Source organism: Macaca thibetana, chromosome 4 (genome assembly GCF_024542745.1).
Source record: "Macaca thibetana thibetana isolate TM-01 chromosome 4, ASM2454274v1, whole genome shotgun sequence".
In the NCBI taxonomy this organism is placed as follows: domain Eukaryota; kingdom Metazoa; phylum Chordata; class Mammalia; order Primates; family Cercopithecidae; genus Macaca; species Macaca thibetana.
This window is the reverse complement of record NC_065581.1, coordinates 122,718,003-122,741,205: the sequence shown is the minus strand read 5'-3', so window position 1 is coordinate 122,741,205 and position 23,203 is coordinate 122,718,003. Positions and strand designations below refer to the sequence as shown.

Genomic DNA, 23,203 nt, shown 5'->3' with positions numbered 1-23,203 from the left:
GTACTAAATAGCTGCATGCTAAATAATATGTAAAGTTATACAAGTTTTAAAATAATAATATAAATATTTTGCTTTATTTTATCATTTCTCTTCCTAATTACCCATGACTCTTTTCATCTATTCTATTAAATACTTCTATAATGAAGTAGCATGTTCTATGTACCACATTAAGAATCACAGCCATGCCTTTTGTAAAAGCTGGATCTCTTATTAAGAAGATCATAGCACAAAGGTGACAGTGGTTAGAAGTGAGATTGAAGAAGTAGAAACCTAAGCTCTCTTCTGTGGTTCCAGTGTGAGAGTAGGGCAGGCAGGAGATGGGGTGGGGTGTAACTTATTATTATCTTTGTTTTCCTTTTGGAGACATTATTTCTTTGATATTATTATTAATCAACACCCTATGAAAATTAAGTCATCAAATAGTTTTTTCCCCGTAATCTCTGTGTAGTTTTCAAATTGTTATATGAAATTTTAAAAATCTGTAATTCTGTTTAGTTCAAGATCTAAAGTTTTAAAAAAGTTATTTTTATTCTTAAAATTATTCTCACCTGAGATATCTGACATAATACTTTGAAAATGTCTCCCTTGTAAAGCTTGCCCTATGAAATACTTTTTATTCATCAGTGTTTAGTAAACTTGTTGGAATCTTTAAATGATTAACTTAGTCCATGCATTTCATTTGTCTTTTTCTTTACATTCATCTTAAAAAGAAGTACATTTTTCTTCTGAGATTTTATTTCTCTAGTCTCAATGTTATTAGGCAAACTTAGTTTAGAGAACTTTCAAGCTGCAGATCTGTACAGGCTGCTTTCTATAACTTCTGACAGACTCAGGAAACTGAGTTCTAGAAGGGTTTAGTGTTTCACTGTGTGATTGCCAGCTTGTTAATGGAGATCTAGGTCTAGAATCTAGAATCTAAATGTCCTTTCTCTCGTCACTTTGTGCTTGCTCCAAACCCTTGTGTATTATAGCATCAAAGGCCATGTGTACTGATTCTTAATGTGCCATAGGAAGCATTGCTTCATCTTACACATTACAACCTTGGAGTCTGTTGTATTTCAAAATGGTTTCCATTCTTGCCCTGTATATTTTAATGCATTAATTATAAATTGCTTATCCAAATTAACTGTCATGTGCTCTTTGCAAAATTACATCTTTCTCATCTTTATTACCAGCTACTGTAAACTCTCCTAGTACTACACCACCCACTGTCACCACTAACATGCCTGTTACTAACAGAATCGATAAACAAAGGAATGGTAAGAAATCGTTACCTTTTATATTTTTAGTATGTCTAACATAAAAAATTGTATTCTAAGGAGGGAAATATGTATTATTCCAACAAAGTTGCTGTTATTGGAGTCAATTGGTACATTTGTAGGACTAGTAAAATTAATAAAGATCACTTAACTCTGTTGAGTTCCTCATTCTTATGACCAGTGGAATGAGTACATTTCCAGTACTCCTCTTTTGCGCTTTTAGCCAAAATTTTTTTCAAAGGAAGTTTTAGGGGAAAAAGCATTTAATTAGAAGGCATTAATGTGCATCATAATAGAGATCAGATAAAAACATATTTCCGTGGTATTTTGTCAGATTATTTTCTGCAGAAAACAAGTTTTAAAGGATTTTACAAATTTCAAAAAACTAAGTAATTTTAATAATTTGATTTCTCACTTAAGTGAACTTTATGTTCATATATTTGTGACATTTAAATCAATTTTCATAGTAATACTTTGCTTTCGGTTTTTATTTGCTGAAGAATAATAGATTGTGATTATAATCAACTAAATCAAATCAATTTTTGAATGACAACAATTAAAGTCACTTCAAATACTTCTTGCTTTTTTCCTCCAAATATACTTTTCTATTATTTATAATTTGCAAATACAGCAGTGTATGGTAAGAAATAAACAGAGGAAAAGTCAGGTGAATAGAGTTCTTTAAGCTGTTCCTAGATGAACCACATGCATGGCCTTTTGGTAATTCACAGTGAGCGATTTCAGTTTCTTCTAATAAAAGAGAAATTCCAATCAGGTGACCATACCATTGCTTTGAATACAGTAATATTCTCAAATATGAAGCATTAGAAACAAAGAAATTTTCTAAACTCCAGTCATTTAGCTTATGAGGCCAAGACATCTGTAATATATCACCAGGGACCCAAAACCCTGAGAAAGGAAACCCACATAGTTCATTTTTTCTTGGCTTCAGAGGTTACATTAATTTCCTCTGTAAGACATTTAAATTGGAACTATGGAATATTTTACATGAAACGTAGATATAAATTTCATTAGGGTTATAAAGGCGTCGATTCAGGGAGTGTTTATGGTTATTCTGGTAGTTACACCAAGGAGATTTATGATGGAGCAAAAATTCCAGCATCCCCCAAGAAAGCAACAGCAGCTGAAATTTCCAGTGCATATTTCACATGGACTCTAGCCAGTAGATGGGAATATTATAATTCTAACTAAGTATTTCACTCTTTGTATGAACATACAAAGAGCCTCTGTGGTATTCTCCCTCCAGGACTGACACATCCTCTACTGCCCAAGAACTTTTATACCGTGCTTCAGAGTCCTTGACTTGGTGGAGTGGAGCTGTATTCACTCAATCATATCACTTCTGACATTCTTGAAGAAAGCCTTGTTTAGGCCATCTCTCTGCGTCATAACCTTCATTGGAGTTTCAACAAAGCAAGCAAATGTTAGAATCAGTTAAAATGTTCTGCTTAACCATATTAATGAAAAAAAATCTAATTCAGATAATTCTTAATCAAAATGTCATCTTAGCATTTAAAAATATTTGGGTCATTATATGATGGAAAAATTCTCAAAATTGTGTGTCAAATTTGTGTACCATCTTAACAAATTTTTTACCATTTCTCTGAATCACATATACTATTTAATATGATTTTTTTCCTAAATTGACTCACTTTTTAACTTAAACATTTGTGTTTACTTGGGAAAATCTATTTCACGACTGTAAAGTGAAACCAGTCCTACTTGTTATAATACAGATATAAAAAGTGAATATAAATATAATGTAAACAATGTTTTAATGTTCTCCCTGTATCCTATTACCTTCTCACATCTTAGAGCGTGAAGCCTTCATTATCTTTTTAAAAAGGAAGACTAACAAAGTATTAGAGACAGACTATAATTAAGATTTTTTCTTTGATGTAATCAAATTTGAAATTGAAGAGAATTACTTTTTCACCTATGAATAAATGCTATTTAATGTCATGTCCTGGATTATCATCACTGATATAATATTAACAATTTCTTATTCTTTGGGAAACAGAGAATAAACATTCTCAGGCTTGCTTTCTGATATATTAGAGAATTCTATTTTATTTACTGTAAGAAAGATTGGCACAACTGTCAATTATCTAATTTGTCCAGTCCTTTTAACTCTTGGCTATCAGAATTTTACTGAGTCAATCAATAACAATATTGCATTGTTGGGAGAGGAGAGGGATTGAGTTTGTTTGATAATCAGATATATTTATCATAGTGTATCAATAGAATTTGTTTTCCTGGTTTTTGTGAAATGTTCCTATTTTTCTGTGTAAAGTTATTTTTGTTGTTTGCCATAGGACTTTTATCTGATACCTCAAATTACACTAAGTCCTCATTAATGTCATTGATAGGTTCTTAGAAACTGTGACTTTGAGCAAAATAACATGTAATGAAACCAATCTTACCATAGGCTGATTGATATAAACAAGAGTTAAGTTCCTACAGCATATTTCTGGTCACAGAAACATCACCAAACTTCCAAGTAAAGACTGAAAGCCTTCTAATATTTAACATTGTAGTTAATATGAGCTGTACATACATTTAAGAAAGATTAATGAAAACAAGTAAGATAATTGATTGCCCAAATTTGGGTGAGCCAGTGAGTGACTGCAGACTTAGTGGCGGTGATGGGTTAAATCAAGAAACAAATGTTTGCGCAATGAAAATTGCGAGGAGCACCACCTGCCACCAAGCAGTTCCAAAACAATCACCAATATGGGGGTTCACCGAGTGCTTTCATACTATATCATTTATTGTTGTGCTTTTATATGATTATCTTATACTTTTTGAATTTTTGTTTTACACTAATTTGTAGCCATTCATTAATTGACTTTCCAACCTGCTTATTCTATCCAGTTCAGGGTGGCGGGTGGCTAGAGCCATCTGGGCAGCTCAGGGCTGCAGGCAGGAACTAGCCCTGGCCAGGACGCCATCCCATGGCAGGGCACACACACACACCTACACCTACTCACACTGGAACCGTGTAGACAGGCCAGTGAATCCAAGGTACACAGCTTTGGGATGTGGGAAGACACTGGAGGACCTGGAGAAACCCCATGCAGACAAGGGGAGAACATGCAGACCCTACACAGACGGGGGACCTGGCCAGGAATTGACTCTTCTCCTCATCAACTTTGTAATGAAACTCCATTGAATGAAATGATGTTACTCAGGGATCTGCTGTGTACACTAAGAAAGTATTTAAAGCTATTTTTCACAAACAGGTATTTCAGGATGTGGATGATCTGGGGATTCCCACAAATAATGACCTTTTATATGTTTTCCATTACATTCCCAAGAAAAGCTCTTGGACTAATTATTATTCCACTCCAAATCGTATCTTCTCTGCTTCAAACATCACTCTAGTGCTATTGAATAGTAAACTTTTGTGAGGTTGTCACAAGCAACCCAAGTAAGGAATTCACTCCATTAGTCTGTATTATTGTTCTAAAAACCTGGTTTACAAGTAAGTACAGATTGTAACACTGCTTCCAGTTTCTCACATATGTTTAGCTATTTAAATAACGAATTCCTTCTAAGATCGTTTGAATGGATCCATTACTCTGCTTTTTATGCCATATATCTTAAAGAAATTGTGTGTTTAGGAGCTGCAGGATGCCAGTCGTATTGTAAATGCCACTGTCATAATAGAATTCCCTCATCACTAGTTCAAAGAAATAACCAGGTATCTAGATTAGCATTTGGTTTATATTTTAACGTCTGTTTTTTCAAATATGTATTTAGGCCTATCATTTCAAACCTGTACTTTACATCCTTGAATATCGCATAGATTAGAGCAATGTCATTTCTATATTCTCCAAGAAACTCTGAAAAAAAGTGTAAGAAGCTAAAAAAGGGAAAGATTAATTGGAGAAGAGACCTACAAAAAATAATGTTGTTTTGATAACCACATTGGTAATCACAGGCAGTGATTTCTGCTTGAAGTTCTGCATGCTGAAAGAAGTATCTAAATGGAAAATGGATATATTCTTAAATCATTTTCCCCATTAATGTCTATAATAAAATCTTTGGGCCTAGATGTCATTATTAGGATAGTACATACATATTTTGAAGTCTCTGGAACACAAGAAGATTTGTGAATAGCTTTTAAAACACCATGAGTAGTGTTAACATTTGTAAGAGAAGACAACTTTACTGCTATGGTAACATGGAAAATCCTGCATGTGTGTCTTAATTATGCATTTCCTCCAATTGCAATGTTGAAGCCAATTATTTTGCTCTAGTCCAAACCCTTCTCACCAGCCCTTCAGTGAACATATTTTTTTATGTTGCTTTGACAGTTCACTCTTGAACTTTTCTCATGGTTACTTATTGACTGCATTATTCAAAAATTTTAAATAAATGTAACAAGTGGACTGGGGCAGGAAACAATGTTTAAAGAAAACATCTTAAATATTTGGATGCTTTCTAAAAAATGCAGAAATGTCAATGATTTTTAGAATTTTGACGTATTTTCCTAAGAGGGAACAAATACTACTCTTATAACAAAAGCATGCTTTAGGTTTCCATCTAGTGGTGGCTTTTCAGATACTCTGCTAGCATTGATAATACAGATGCTCCTCCACTTGCAGTGGAGTTTGCATTCCTATAAACCCATTGTAAGCTGAAAATACTGGAAAATATCAAAAGTCAAAAATGCATTTAATACACCCAACTTGCTAAACATCATAGCTTGCTGAACCCACCTTAAACACGTTCAGAACACTTACCTTAGCCTACAACTGGGCAAAATCATGTAACACAGTCTATTTTATAATAAAGTGTTGAATATCTCATGTACTTTATTTAATGCTAAACTCGAAAAATGAAATGGACATAGGGGTACTAGAAGTACAGTTTCTACTGAATGCCTTTTGTTTTCCTACCATCATAAAGTTGAATGCTGATGAACTATAAGTAGGGAACCTTCTGTATAGTCACAGAATATTACCAGGATCCTGAAATAACTGTTTGACCCTCACAATTTGAATTTTCTCCCAATCATTCAGAACATCTGTGATTTGATACGATGAGATCTACAGTGTAAAAGTTATCTTTATATGTATTATTATGTTTTACATGTTCCTCCAAATATTTTTCATTCAGAACATTTTTTTAAAGGAATATAAAAGTCAAGATCATTAAAATACCCAAAGAATTTTAGAAGTCGACATAAATAGTCTGCATAAATTAAATTCGCCTGTGCTTGGACTTGTGCCAGTTTTATATATTTATATTACTACATCCAGGGGCAGCAATCTATATTATTTAGCACAAGACTCTGACACTTGCTGGAAAGACATTCCTTTGGTAGTGGGACTGGAATTTGCATTTTGGTAGATTTGGAAATTCCCAGAGGCTAACTTTTACATTTTTTTTTCTACTGCCTCCCCACAAGTTTTACTGTTTTCTTCAACATTGCTATAATTATGTATTTCTATATTTGTGTGCCTATTTTACTTAAGACTTACCTAAACCTATAAGCATGAAGAAAGATAATCGACAATGGAGATTCAAAAATTGTTCTTCTCTCTATAACCTACCATATTTTAAAAGGGTATTTTTCTCACTAGCTGCTTTGACTAAAGCACCCATTTACAGCTATTCAGCAAACCCTTGCTGGTGAGTTTGATTTTTATTTTAAAAAATCAGTTTAAAGATTTTCCCCCACCCAAAAAGCAGAATCTTCTTTACAATAAGGTTTTCTTTTTAAAATGAGTTAGTTCAATGAAAATTCTGCCTGCAAATATTATTTATTTTTTTCCTCTACTTTGCTATAAATTAGCATATTTAAGAAATTTTGATGAAAAGTCTGGTGAAATGCCACCTAATAGTTTAATAGAAGTGCTTTATTAAGCAGGGGAAAGAGAGGAAAAGGAGAGGAATTAGAGCAGTAAGTATGTGTATGCCTGTTCTACTTTTTCAAGTTAATTCCTCCACATGATCTCATTCAAGTTTTCACATCCCAAACTCTTTATCATTCCTTATAATGCACAGAAAGCATAATGCCTTGTTATCAGAAGTCAAATTGTACATGAAAACAGTTAACACATTACAGACAGTAGATATCAGAAATCTATAGAATTAAAAAATATGAAGAAGCATATACAAGTAATAAGAGTAAGCTAATTGGTAATTATTTCTAAGAAGTTGGAAGGTCAAAAAGCTTAACAGCAAAATATTTCATATTTGTTTTGCCTATGTAGAAGGTGTTTCTTTTAACTTATATTGTAAATTATGTGATTATGAATAAAACTATATGATTGTATGACTTACGTGATCATAACTTTAAATTGTTTGATAATTATATAACTACAAAAATACAGTTAATGGACTAATCCTATTTCCAATGGGCAGATGGAATTATCTATAGAATATCCGTAGTGATTCAAAACATCCTTCGTCACCCTGAAGTAAAAGTACAGAGCAAGGTGGCAGAATGGGTAAGTGAGCTTGTAACTTTTCTTTTTTAAAAAAATTCTTTAACTTCTGGGAATCTGGAAAAGACTAGTTAACTGAATCCACAAATTATACTGAAACACAGATGATATTCATTAGAAATACATAAGTAGATACGTAAGTTGTTGTCCTTATGCATAGGAAGAGAAGTACATTTGAATAAAGGATAAGAACTGAGCCTAGTAGACTATCAGTGTCTTAAATAAGAATAGTATCGCACAAATGGAAATAGATTTTGGTGGCAACAGTTATCTTTATTTCCTATTAGATCCATATATTTTCTACTATATTTTTAAACAGATTCTTTTAAAAAATTGTTTGAATGTTTGGTCAAAACCAACAAGTATGAAAAAACGCATTATGAAAGTCTTCCACCCATCCTTGCTGCTCATCTGCGTGGAACCAACCCAATAACCAACAGCAAATAGGAAATCACTGTTAGTTTTCTCTGCTTTTTTCAGATATCTTGGTGCACCTGAAAGAAAATTAAACTATAGATTCTTACTTTCTTTTTTACACTAAAAGTAGTATACTTTACATACCATTCTATACCGTACTTATTGTTGCCAGATTTGCAACATTAGAGAACTTTATGGGTTTTTTTTGTTTTGAAAAAACAATGCATACTATTTCATTATGTGGCTGTTCAATCATTTATTTAGCAGATCTTCTGTTGATGGACAGTTAGACTGTAATTTAACCAGTATCCTATTGATAAACATTTTGTAGCTTTCAATTTAAAAAATTTAACATTTTATTTTCTTCTTTTTCTTACAAATACAACACATGGATTTTTTCATTTTCTTCTTCACAATAACAATCTCAAAAATTTTATTTTCCATAGGTTTCTATTCTATTATTTCATTTCCTACCTACGGCATACTATGAGACTTCGTACTTCTTTTTATATATAATGCTGTTACGGTTCAAACATTTTTTTTAATTGAGTCACTATACATTCTGAAATAAGAAAAATGGGTTTTCATATATATTTGGTGTTCGATAAATGTGTCTTTGGTAGCAAAAGAAATTTTACACATTGAGAGGAAGTGGTAGCTACACACACACACACACACACACCCCTATATATATATGAAAAATAACTGATAGAAAACAGTCTTCATTTTAAAGACAGTACTCTTTAAAAAAAAGTTGCCCATAGGTAACAATAGTAGGTAATTAACTCTGTTACAAAATTGGTGAGAAAGGTGAAATTCTCTATTGAAATAAAAGAAAAATACTACTGTTGATTTGGGGGAATGCCACATTGAGATCAGTAACTCATTCAAACAGTAGGAGATATGTTTAACCTCTCAATGGAGAGAGCAGGCTGCAGAAAGAGTATATTCTTTCTGTGTATCCCATTTTCTTTCCAGCATTGTTCTTTTTGTTTAAAGTCAGAATGATTTCAGAAGATAAAATTCTTTATTTTCATTCTCAAGTAAGCTACTGTTAGCTTATTTGTGCAAATAACGGGTAATGTTATTAATCTGAAATTAGCATTCATTAGAAAGTTTGTGCTAGATAAGGTATAAGCTTACATTTATATTTACTTCATGCATGGTTTTCGACATAGCTTTATTTTCATCTGCAGCTAAACTTTACTAGACGTTTTTGTTTAAAATGCAAGATACCAAAGCAGATACTTGATAACAGAGAAAATATAAATGGTGTACCTGTTTCAAATTACTACTATTTACAATTTTAAAATAATTTAACACTTTTTTTGCTACGATTCCCTAAAATTTACATTCAGTTTTGGAAATGCTTAAAAGAAAGGCTATATGAAACAAATGTGTATATGAAAGAAGGCCTAAATCACCCTTCGGAGATGACATGTAAATAGGAGGCTCTCATGTCAGTGAGGGAATCCTGTTTTGCAATTGTATGGGAAACTGCATCATGGAAGCTTCTTTATATTGGAGGAATCCATTGCTTCATTAAAAATTCTTATGCTGAAACCATAAAGACTGCTAAATAACCACATAATAAATACATAGTTCCAATAGTATTGAACTTATTTTATTTTTACATTTATATTGTTAATTTATAATTTTTCTTATTACTAATATTGTGAGATGGTAATTACTAGAAAAATGTTTTAGTGTACCTCAGTGTTTGTTGAATCAAGAATAGAGAAGATATTTATTGTGCAAATCTTCTTTAATACGAGGGCTAGAGAGGAAATGATAGTTTTCCAAACAGACTTGGGCTCCAATCTGGCATCTGCTACTGCTTACTTGGATGCTCTTGGGCAAACCATTTCTTCTCTGAAAGCTTAGTTTCTTTATATATAAGACTGTGGGGTATGTGGGGATAATACCTATTGCATTGGTTGTCGTGAGGATTGAAAGGAATAACATTTATCAAATTCTTGGTACACAATGATCCATTAACTGTCACCTTTACCTTTCACTCCTCCAACTCTTCAGGATTTTCCCAGAGTCTTATCTCAGTAACAACTTATGTTTTAGGCAGAAACTTGATTTAGATATATTTTTAAGGTATTATCAAAACTCATCCTTTTCCATTGTGTTTTCCAGCTCAATTCAACCTTCGAAAATTGGAACTACACGGTTTATGTCATTAATATCAGGTAAGACAGAATAAATAATTCGATAAATTAAAAGTAGTGTCTAATTTAATGCTTCTATTTGTCTCTCTGATTGTACCAAAATATACATACAAATACACACAGCTACCATATGCATAATCTTTCTAAAACAACTGTATTAGTTCATTGCACAAAAAAACCTCAATGCTGCAGTGATGGTTTTAAAATGTTTTGATCATGCATTCCAGTTGATTTGTATTTGTTTTAAATGAAAAGTGTGTTGTGTGTTTGTGTAACTGAATCAATATATGTTATAATGTGTCAAAAATTAAAATTGGATAATTAACTATAAATAGAAGTTATTAGTCTCTTCTCACACCCTGGTGGATCACCTAGAGCACTTTTTTTTCCAGATCTAATCTCATATATCGACAGTCTGATTGCAACCTAACTTTTCGAAATTATCCTTCACTGTATTTATATTTAGTTCCTCCACTAATCTTCAGCAATTCGCATTGTCCATATATCCTCCTGTGTACCTTGTTTTCACAGTTCTATACCTGAACGAGTTTTCTAAAGTGTATGTCATGACCCCTAAACATATATTCTGTGAAGATAAGAGATTTAATAACACAGAAAAGGGGTCAAATCGTCATATAAGTTCAGGAAGTATGTTATACAAACTGAAGCATATTTTTTATCAGAATGTCTCAATTTCTTTAGTGTGATAATATGAATTGTGAATCTTCAAAACAGAGCAAAGCACACAGTTGCCTAGCTTTATGAAAGAAGTTAGAACCTCAGGACACACATTTGGAAATATTGGCTTAGAATTCCCATTCTGTCTCTTTATTTCAGGTCCCCAAATTTTATTGTTGATGATGCAGTTGGTGAGGTGGATTAATGGTTATATGTATTTGTGTTTTTAGTTTTCACCTGAGTGGTGGAGAGGACAAGATTAAAGTCAAGAGAAGCATTGAGAATGAGCCAAGGTAACAGGACAAAGTCTTATAAAGAGTGTAACATTCTTTCTCTTGCTCACTACTTTATCTGGTAGAGAAATGAAAACAATTGGATGGAAAAGAAAATCTTAATCACATAGCACAGTTATTTCTTTAGCACTACTGTACACTACTTTTTTCTTGTAGTTAAAACTGTAATAGAACAGACTGGGTAGTAATGTATATCCGATGAAAAATAATTGAGAAATAGGGCATTTAAAATGGATGGATTATTATTTTTAGTATTTCCAGTTTATTTATGATAACCCATTGCCTCTTACTTGAAATTCCAAAGGTACCTTCAAAGAAAATAGCTTTAAATAAAGTGTTTATATATGATAACATCTAATAATATGGATAATAGATGCCAAAATGTTTTCAGCATTTAAAGGTATTAGCTAATTTTCTGAAGTCTCCATTTTAAAATTTATATCAGGATCATGCTTTAATCATGCAGGTAATTTAATTGATATGTCCAGCATATATGACCAGTTGGTATGTAAGGACCAACTGTTTAGAGTACTGTAAAACAAAAGAAAACCCCTAAACTTCCAAATGGAATAAATTTAGTTGTATTTAGGTTATTCAGGTCATGTATTGCATCTCTGTAGAATTTTTTGTCTTGGGACAGAGTCTCACTTTGTCACCCAGGCTGGAGTGCAGTGGTATGACTATCACTCACTACAGCCTTGAACTCCTGGGCTCAAATGATCCTCCTGCCTCAGCCACCTGAGTAGCTGGGACTACATACATGTGCTACCATGCCTGGCTAATTTTTAAAATACTATTTTTGTAGAGACTGGGTCTTACTGTGTTGCTCAGGCTCGTCACAAACTCCTGGCCTCAAGTTATCCTCCTCTCTCAGCCCCCCTGAGTGCTGGGATTGCATGTACAGGCATGAGATGTTATATCTGGCCTCCATAGAATTTTTTAAAAATTTGTTGTAAAGGAAAAGTTTCTATAAGTCTTGCTGGATCTCAATAGACTGAATTGATATTAGTGGATATACAGCCCTGATTATGGAGCCTGCTTCTTTTCAGGTGATATCTTCTTACTATGAGAAGATAAAATTTCATATGAGGATTGACCAGAGAGCTTTTTTTTTCTTTTCAATTCAACACTAGAGAAACAAGTGTTTTGAAAGTTATATTGAAAGATGTCATTTTCGTATACATATTAAATGGATTGGATTGAGTCATCTGATTAGGGAAACTTGTTTCTATTTTCTGGTATTTTTTCTTTATGATATGAACACAGTTGTATATTTCAGTACTGTATTCTTGAAGGTGACAAAACTCTTCTCCACTATTTAACCAAATAGTTTTTTTCAATCCTTTCTGTTAGGTCATATTGCATCTTCAGTAATGGATCCAGCAGCAATCAGGATCCCTTTGCTGGACACTTTGTGTAGCAACTGGGACAGCCCTGGATTTGGTAGATATAGCCAGTGGTATACCTTCTTCAGGCAGTCAGCATTCGCTGTTTAGTTTACTTACTGTGGTTCTTCTGCTACCTGGTGATACTAAAGTCAGCCATCGTTAGTACATGTCAGCACCTCAGAAACTCTTCTTGAAGGACATTTAAATTCATGGGATTTCAGTTTCCTGGTCTGTCAAAGCAATGAGTAATTTTACAGAAAATTGTAGGGAGAATGAACTGAAACAGTGTATATAACAAAATCCACATATTTAGGGTTTTTTTTGGTATGAACTCTTGTCATTATTTAATATTTATGTTCATAGCCTTTCTTGCCTCTCTTTTTTCTATTCTCTATGGCTCTTACCCACATTGATGAGGCTTCATAGTCTCAGTTTTTCTCAAAACCACAATCTACTACTTTTACACACATTCTTTTTTAAAAAAAACCTTTTCTTTTCAATTTGATTGTATCACTTAACACAGACCGTAGCTTCAGATAATGCTATCATACTCTATTGCCTAGACAGACAGGAAACCAAAGCCACAGAGAGGTTTTTTTTTTTTCAAATAAAGAATGGCTGATAGTAACAACAGATAGAATGTGACTTTGTAGAACCATAAAATAGTTTCAGTTTTCAGGATGAGAGAGGAAAACACACAGATAAGACCTGTGAAAATGCATGGCTCTTCCTGACTTCTTGGGTTTGGGTATTCAATATCACCCACAATGCTTTGGGCTAATTATGTTCTCAGTATTCAAGACAAGTAAAAGGTCACTTTCCCAGCCGTAAGTTCTCACCAGCTGGAGTGGTGAAGCTTGTCTTCAAACAATGATTTAATCAAGGGATACTTTTTCAAGAGTCATTTTAAAAATTGTTAAGCTATCATAGTCACATCTCTATTCACAGCTATCTTTATAGTCATTATGTTTGCCTTATCCTGAAATATGGCTTACATGTGAATGGTAAGCAGTAGATCATTTTAGAGAGAGCTTTTCAGAGTTAATTATGAGAAGAGTAGAGCACCTTTTCCTTGAGATTAGCACAGATATTTAGGAAAGAAAACCGGAGCTATTCTTTAATTTCACCTAGTCTTGAATAACAAATATTTCATATATTCCTTCTTATTTTTTAACACCACAAATAAATTACTACTGCAACAAATACTTATTAATATTCATAGTTTCGTAAATAAAATATGCCACTGCCTCTCCACTGGACATTCCATAACTAGTTTAACAACAATATTACCACTTTGTGTTTGGTATGTGGACAGTAACTGATCTCAATAATACAACATCTTATATTATTCATTTCTCCTCTGAATATGAAGAAGAAACAAAATTTTTTGTGAATCTAGAGCCTTCACATATAAGCAAAAGAAATTCTCCTCTACCTGACAAAATAAGGTTCTTACTTTTACCTCAGTGTTAAATTAATAGTTTTGTTTTCTGCTTTTGACTATAGCTGTGATTGTAGTTGAACAGAAAATTATATTACTTTAAATTATAGAACCAAAAGTTTTTAACAGGGCTTTGGAGATGCATTTCTTTGCTTCCCATAGAGGTATTTCCTTTTTAAAGACCTTCAAGGTCAACCATTCTATAACCTTCTTAAGTAATATGCTGGGCAATCACAGAGTCGATTTTGATTATTTATTTTGTGAAACTTTTTACCATACAAAGTACTTGCAAATGCTTCATGGAGACAGAAAATCATTTCTTGCTATTCTGGAGAAATTGTACCACATTCATAAATAGTAACACCCTTTATCGTGTTAGTAATTAGAAATAGTTAATTTCTTTGTTTTTTTTTTTTTTTTTTTTCTTTTTGAGACGGAGTCTCGCTCTGTCGCCGAGGCTGGAGTGCAATGGCACGATCTCGGCTCACTGCAAGCTCTGCCTCCTAGGTTCATGCCTTTCTCCTGCCTCAGCCTCCCGAGTAGCTGGGACTACAGGCTCCCACCACCACGCCTGGCTATTTTTTTTTTTTTTTTTTTGTAGTTTTAGTACAGACGGGGCTTCACCATGTTAGCCAGGATGGTCTCGATCTCCTGACCTCATGATCCGCCCACCTCGGCCTCCCAAAGTGCTGGGATTACAGGCATGAGCCACCACACCTGGCCAAAATAGTTAATTTCTAATAGTTAGAAATAGTAATTTGAAAAGACAAATGGTCAACTGAAATCATAGTTTTTTTAAAAAATGTTAATTTGGGGCCACAAAGAAAAAAATATAGAATTAACCACAGGAATGCTGTTTTCTTGTGTTTATGCTTTAACTAGTGACTAATATATTACTATCAATATTAAAATCTTTCTGAAAAGAAATGGAGTTATATGATAGAATTATACATGCAATAGCCTATAGAATCTATTAATATTGGAATATTTTTAACATTATAATTCACACAGCAGCAGAGAAAGTCTGTGAGCACCTTGGCTAATCTCTTCAGTCTCAACAGGTGATGGTCATCCCTCTATATCCAACTATTCTGTTTCTACTACCAAATGACAACCAACCAATCAACAACAACAATAGTTCTATCTGAAATGTTTCCCTAGGTTGGTGCTTTGGGCCCTTCTAGTTTACAATGCTACCAATAATACTAATTTAGAAGGAAAAATCATTCAGCAGAAGCTCCTAAAAAATAATGAGTCCTTGGATGAAGGCTTAAGGCTACATACAGTGAACGTGAGACAACTGGGTAAGTGACTAATTTTTTATAATATGCATTTTATACAACTTATATATTCAGGTTTACTTGAAACAACAGAAATTTTCTTTATATGCTATTTATTTATGTACATTTTTTTCTGATGATGAAGTTCATCACAAATGAGTGACATAGCAGAAAAAAAATTCAGCTCAGTATCTGTGAATCCAAGGGAATGAAGGAGGTAGATGAAAGTTCATATTTTACTTTAGGGACATATTTTGAAAATACTAACAATACGAACAAAATGCCAGAATGATCTTGATCATCATTGTTGTCAACTTTAGGAATAAAAAGAGTGTGTAAATGTGGATGTGGGAACTCTAATGAGATACATCTTGTAGAAGGAGATTTCCTGTTATAAAACATCTCCTGCTGGGCATGGTGGCTCATCCCTATAATCCCAGCACTTTGGGAGGCCAAGGTGGGAGAATCACTTGAGCCCACGAATTCGAGACTAGCCTGGGCTACGTAGGGAGACTGTCTCTATGAAAGATTAAAAAATTAGTTGGGTGTTGTGCTGTGCACCTGTAATCTCTGCTACTAGGTGGGTCTGAGACAGGAGGACTACTTGAGCTTGGGAGGTCAAGGCTGCAGTGAGCCATGTTCTTGGCACTACACTCCAGCCTGGGCAACAGAATGAGACCCTATCTCAAAAAAAAAAAAAAAAAAAAAAAAAAAAAAAAAAACAGAAAATATCTCCTTCTCTCATGTTCCCTGTCTCTATTAGTGATACCACTGTCTTCACAGGACTAGGTCAGGAATCTGGAGGTCTGTTGGACCTAGAATCAAGTCTCTCCTAGAAATCGTTCACATCCTAAGCTCTAACCACACATGGCATGGCTTGTACTTCCACAAAGAGGCTGTGCTCCTTTATATGCCCTTTCTCTATCTTTGCACACTGTTCTCCACTCCCACCGTCAATCTCATTATCACCTATGTATTTTTAAAGACAGCTCCTAAGTCACCTCTTCTATGGAAACTTTTCTGAAATCAAGTATAGACATCACTGCCTTCGAGCCTCTACTTCATGCTGTCCAGGTGCCTAGAGCATCATACAGACTAGATATATTTATGTTCATATATATATATATATATTTCATATATAATGTTCATATATATAGTTCATATATATATGGTTCATATATATAGTTCATATATATGTATTGTTCATATATATATATATTTTGTAGACAATAATCGCTTACTTAAGATCATGTTTTCTTTTTTCTTTAACTCTTACTTCCCACATATTCCCAGAACCCAGCACATCCCCTGGAACTTGAACACTTATTGAATAAATGAATGAATGAGTCTGCATGAGAATATTTTAGGAAATCAAATATTCACAAATATGGATAACAAAAAGCAGTTGTTTTAATGTTATTCTATGATTACAATTATATTGTGATTAGATACATTAGTAGAGATCAAAAGAAAAGAAAACTTTGACCCTTTGCCTTCTCTACACTCAGGAGGTTGAATTGAGGGAGGCGTGTTCCTCAGCCTTGAAGAGCGCGATTGCGACCAAGGCCAGAATCACAGTGTAGTAAAGAGGCAGGCATCTCCACTTCTGTGAGGAGCTACCCATTTCTATTGGGTGGATGTAACAGTTACGAAGAACTCATAGAGATGGGTGAATGCAAATAATACTAATAATACTAATCATGACAGTAAACCATTTGTGAGTCTCTATGGGAAAATACTTACTTCTTAACAAATGGGGCTTTTTGGAGGGAGGGAGAATGCAACCTGCTACCCTTTCACGTATAGGAGTCTTCACACAGAAGCAGCCTGACAAATGGTAGTTTATCTATGACTGGAGAACACTAGGAGGACCAGCACCATCTGTGTCCTCATAGGCTGGCAAAGCCCAGCACCACTCTCTCCATATACCTAGACATCTAATTTATACCATTTAAATTTAAATTATCCATTTTATTGTTTTTCTGCAAGTGAGTCTGTGGATAAGTGCTTCTACCAATGGAAAAATAAAAGGCTAAAACCTAACAGTTTTAAAGCTCACAGTATACATAGGAAAGTTATTTGAATTTTCAGTTGGTGATGACAGTACTTGTTCCCAGAAAACTGATATTACTTGCTAATGTTCGCTGCTGAAATACAAGAGTTTATTGTTGCTGTTGATGTATTGCTGTTACTTTGATATTCTTTAAAATATAAAATCTGAATCATTGATGTATGAGGCTTACTTAGAGAGTTGTCAAACCAAAAGTCAGATGATTTGAGGATACAGAAATCCGAGGGTGTGTTGGTTTGCAGGTGACTTCCTGTGGCCCCCTTAGCTTCCAGACAGGAGAGGCTATCAGAGCAGCTGGAACATTTTCTATAAAATAGCCACACAACTCAAAGGTGACACTATCGAGTCATCATTTATAGGCTTTCCCCTTTGAAAAAAATCAAATTACATTTTGAATTTTTCAAGATTGTTTTCCTTCTCTATAGGGCTTATTCCTTTGAATAAAACTAGTATCTGCAAATGATTAGAATGCTAATGTATGTTTCATGTATATACTTACATAAATGTGTTTTTTACTAATGGTTTTGTCCGATGTAATGGTTTTTGTATTTGAAGTGTATTAAGTGTTAATGTTTTTTCTAACTTTTAATTTTTTTTTACAAATTCTGAACATAAACAGTAATATTTTGGTATTACATTAAAGGAATACCTAATTACCAGCATTGTCATTTTGCTTTCATCTTGCATCTCTAACCTCTAACTTTAAAAAATAAGTGAATATTTCTCATGCTGGTTCTTATGTTCATATAGGTTACTGTCTTGCTGTGGAGGAACCCAAAGGCTACTACTGGCCATCTATCCAACCTTCTGAATACGTTCTTCCTTGTCCAGACAAACCTGACTTTTCTGCTTCGCGGATATGGTAATATTTTCACTGACTCTTACAGCAAAGCTCAACATTATCAGCCTTCCCAGGGTTATACGTGCAGCACGGTAGTTCTCAGGCATTATATTGATTGCAAAGAAGGGCAGGAATCTCTGTGTATGCCTATATCATTCACTCCTGGGGAATAAAGATAACATAAGTGGATGACTCAGAAAGGGAGTGTTTTCCAGCCGCATGCTAATCAAGCCCTCTCACAGAAAAACTGAAGAATTTAGAAGCCAGCGGGTAGCACCAGAGCAAAGTACCTTGTTTGTGGATGAACCTAGCCTAGCCTTGGAATATGCATCTGGAAATCCGAAACTTTTTAGCTATTTGGACTGATTATTGTTGGAATGGGGAGAGGAGGCAAAGAGGAAATGAAGACAAGATCCAGATTGGGATAGTCTACTGATGGAAACTGTCAGGGTATAGATTTTCTCTAAATGTTTAACAGAAACCTCAGGGACAAGATAATTGCAGGGATTCATGGAACAGCAAGTTAAATCCATTTCTCCACCCACCTCACTCCCAATTAGAGTTTTCTGGGGGAAATTCAGAAATGGAAACTGCCTAAGCATACATACTTTGCATACTGTAAATACTGCTGGGTTTGACACTTTGTAGGGAGAAAAGAAGGGGACTTTAGAGATGTATGGACTTGAGTGAAATGTGGCTCCATCTCTTCCTGGCTGTTAGAACTTGGAAAATTCATTGATTTATTAAATTCCGTTTAATCTTCTGTAAGATGTGGATTATAATCTGCTTTGCAGAGTTATGTGAACTCAAAATCAGATTTTACCTGTAAAGTTCTTAAAGCAGTACTTGGCCAGTGTATCCTAGGTTAGGATATTGCTGGTATATTGTTTCTATGTTGTGTGCTACTGATTTTTTCCCCATAAGAATTTTTAGCATGAAATTTATTTCAATGCATTACAGTTTTATTTTCAAAGGAAACTTACCTAGAAATCAAGGCAAATCCCAGAAGTTATTAACTAATTTTTTCAGTTCTAATATAATTTATAGGAAAACAGGAAAAGAAAACTTGTAGAAGGAAATAGTACAAATAGAGAAACAAACTGGGGTGAGAGAGGAGAGAATAAGGAAGGGTGAGAAGAATGAGGTGGAGAAATGGAAAGAATTTGGGAACATTGTATAGATAGGGTGGTAAACAGAAATAGGCTAGAGAGATAGAACGTAGACATGTAAACAGGTCCAGAGGTAAACAAAGAATTAAAATGAAAACAGAGTGAGAAACTCAGTGTCTTAAAGGGAAGCTTAGCCATTGATCATGTTATAATAAATGTATACATCATGTAAAAATCCCTTTAAACAGTACAAAATAATATCAGTTATATCAAATATTTAAAATATCTATTTTGTTTCATAGTTATGCTACCAACAAATCGGTAGCCTACTGGGGACCTCCTGATATCTCCAGCTGTTCAAGTAAGTGAGCAATTTTCCTTTATTTCTCAAGGACAAAATGACATGACTTCAGGCTTCATGGTTTTCATTGTCTTCGGGAATATTCTTGTGCTATATGATACTGTTTTCATATTAAAAGGCAAATGATTATTTCACTTAAGACAGAAAATACTTTTTGCTCTCATTTTAACTTTCTGTTCTATAGGGGATTAAAAATAGGAAAATCTAGAGAAGACAAAACTAATATATAAATTGATATTTGTATCAATGTTTTGTAGTTTGCATTAATTTTAAATAGCAAATTATGCTTATTCAGTGATTCTGGGGATGTTTCTCTTAGAACTTTGTGTGTTCATCCCTCCAAGTTATTTGTATCTTACTAAAGAGAGAAGTTAGTCTCTGCATAGAAAGAAATATTATTGCCTTGTGAATATGGGGATGAGGTATACACAGGAAAATCTCACTTCCTTGCTTCAACTGTAAAGTGAAATGTTACACTCTACTTTGGATTCCTGGAAATGCTCAAAATATGCAGGTAAAACTTAGTGTTGTTTTCTTCTGCCTTTGTTTTAGAAGCAAATGAAGTTGCTAACCAGATTTTAGATTTAACTGCTGATGGGCAGAACTTAACCTCAGCCAATATTACCAACATTGTGGAACAGGTCAAAAGAATTGTGAATAAAGAAGAAAACATTGATATAACACTTGGCTCAACTCTAATGAATATATTTTCTAATATCTTAAGCAGTTCTGACAGTGACTTGCTTGAGTCTTCTTCTGAGTAAGTATTTTTTTTTCTGGAGAGTATATTTTATTGGATAATGATGTTTCATGATTTCTCACCTATCTGAATACTTTGTGCCCAGATTTTAGAATTCAAATCTCTGCAAAATGTATTGATAGTCATTCATAGTTAAACAAAGTCATTCACAATGTGAACTTAAAAGTTCTGTGTGGTCTTTTTTTGAGAAATACAATTTACAATATACATAGCCCTAGAAAGCACAAGCAGTCTTTCATTTTTTATTTGAAAATTCTAAATTTAGTTTAAAAATTCTAAAATTCTAAATTTAGTTGACCAGTAGAGTTATGCATAACTGGTCATTGTAAGTCCACTATACTGTGAACTATGCCACTGACAGCCACAGCCACATGATTGTTGGACTTCTGAAATGAACACACTGGGGCAGATGAAAATGTACCTGTATTTATATGATTCAATTTGTATTTAATTGCTTCACTTAATGTATAATATTAAAATATTTAATGTTTTTCTCTTTCTTCCCTTCTACATTTCTCTGAAGAAAATTTTATATTTGTTAAAAATGTATTTTCTAACAATCTACATAACAATATAAACATTTTTCTAGCGTCTTGCAGTTCACAAAACACTTTTATCGCATTATTTCCTTTGATTGTTGATAAGCCATTAAGGTAGGGAGGATGCTTTTTTATGTGAGAAAAGAGAGACCAAAACAAATGAAAAACAGTATCTGTTCAGGATTATTTAATTGTTGATTTTCTTTAAAGCAGATATTTCTCTTGAGGATTTATCCATCCCTGTGATTCCATGTTTTAACAGATATCACTATGGATTGGGGTAATTTTATGGGTGTTCATGTTAAGATCAGAATATCTGAACACAACTTTATTTTGTTTGCATTTTGCCATGCAGCAAAACTTGTATGTTTAAGAATCTAAAATATCATATTACTTAATAGTGGTATTTTTGTCATTTCTTTAGAGCTTTAAAAACAATTGATGAATTGGCCTTCAAGATAGACCTAAATAGCACATCACATGTGAATATTACAACTCGGAACTTGGCTCTTGGCGTATCATCCCTGTTACCAGGGACAAATGCAATTTCAAATTTTAGCATTGGTCTTCCAAGCAATAATGAATCATATTTCCAGGTAATGAGCCAGTGGTTTCTTTCATTTTAATTAATTACTTAGACATATAAAAACTTGCCGATCGCTTAGCGGTTGCTGCTTCCAAGAGGTCTTGGTCCATGAAGTGGCAAGCAGGTCTGAATGTTGGTTAAGTTTAACTAGAGCAGTAGCCATAAGGTATTGTGGGAGCTCAGAGTGAGTATACTTTCATAATCTGGGTGACAGGGGAGGTCAGCTTACCTTCTACAAGAGGGGTTACTGGAGCTAAGCATGAGTAGGGACCACCATACTTGGGGTGAGCATCAGTTCAGTTAGAGGAAAGAGCTTTAAGGGCCCCAAGGTTAAAAGAAGCATGGTGCATTATCTTTGCCAGTGGTTCTGAAACTGAATATTAGGATCTTCTGGAGAATGCTGGGTGTGGTCTCTTATGCCTGTAATCCCAGCATTTTGGGAGGCCTAGGTGGGTGGATCACTTGAGGCCAGGGGTTCGAGACCAGTCTGGCCAACATGATAAACCCTGTTTCTACTAAAAATACAAAAAAAAAGTCAGCCAGGCGTGGTGGTGCATGCCTGTAATCCCAGCTATTTGGGAGACTGAGGCACGAGAATCACTTGAACCTGGGAGATGGAGGTTGCAGTGAGTCGAAATCATGCCACTTCCCACCAGCTTGGGTGACAGAGCAGGACTCTGTCTCAATAGAAAAAAAAAAAGAATCTTCTGGAGGACTGGAGAACTTGTTAAAACAGATTTCTGGGACCTACTCCAGGAGTTTCTGATTTAGTAGGTTCTGGTTAGGCCCACCAAATTTGCACTTTTAGCAAGTTCCTTAGACATTGCTGGTCTAAGTATCACACTTTGAGAACACGTGATGTAGAAGTCTGAGATAGCAGGTGACAGTACGGCTGGACACATATGCTGGGGCTAGATTGTGGAGAACTTTTTCAACATGTTCAAGCCATGCGTAAGCAAAGAATTTTCAAGTTCCTACTACATACCAGACACTGTTAGCCACCAGAGCAAACAAAATCAATGAAGCATTGTCCTTGACCTGGTAGAGTACAGTATGTGAAGCGCAATCTATCTTTTAACTGTTTAGATAGAACAAACTGAAAATATAAAAAGCCTGAAATCAGGATACAGGCAAGACCTTTTTTCTCCATTAGGCTGCAGGCTGTTTTGGGTAATTCTCTTTCATATTTTAAGAGTAAAACTCAGTCAACCTCAGTCTTATTCCAAGACAATTTGCAAGAAAGCTTTCTTTGGTCTTGAGCTATGGTTTCAGGAAAAATGATATCTGAGAGTGTTCATAAAATTTTAATGCAGTTTGAAATAAACAAGTTAACTTCAGTCTCTTTCTCTTTCTCTCTCCCTCGCCCCTTCCTCCCATAGTTATTATCTTTCACTACGTGTTTTGAGAAAACCTCAAAATCTGCTGCTGGTAAATCTAATTCTTATACTTGAAAATGTTGACTGATTTGTAGATTTCTTCCTATGTCTTAATTAAAATCAATGCATTTTCTCCTTTGACACACAT

At 34.2% G+C, this 23,203-nt stretch overlaps 1 protein-coding gene across 6 annotated transcripts in view; it reads left to right on the top strand.

Annotated features, from left to right (window-relative positions):
* Nucleotides 1-23,203, top strand: part of ADGRG6 (adhesion G protein-coupled receptor G6) — a 135,240-nt gene that overhangs the window by 73,495 nt on the left and 38,542 nt on the right. For all 6 annotated transcript variants that reach the window (XM_050787337.1, XM_050787340.1, XM_050787336.1 and 3 more), the window contains exons 6-13: nt 7,656-7,741; nt 10,301-10,353; nt 11,241-11,303; nt 15,294-15,436; nt 18,234-18,345; nt 19,736-19,794; nt 20,347-20,554; nt 21,518-21,689. In XM_050787337.1, the coding sequence (XP_050643294.1) occupies nt 7,656-7,741; nt 10,301-10,353; nt 11,241-11,303; nt 15,294-15,436; nt 18,234-18,345; nt 19,736-19,794; nt 20,347-20,554; nt 21,518-21,689 (896 nt within the window). The remainder of the gene's footprint in view (nt 1-7,655; nt 7,742-10,300; nt 10,354-11,240; nt 11,304-15,293; nt 15,437-18,233; nt 18,346-19,735; nt 19,795-20,346; nt 20,555-21,517; nt 21,690-23,203) is intronic.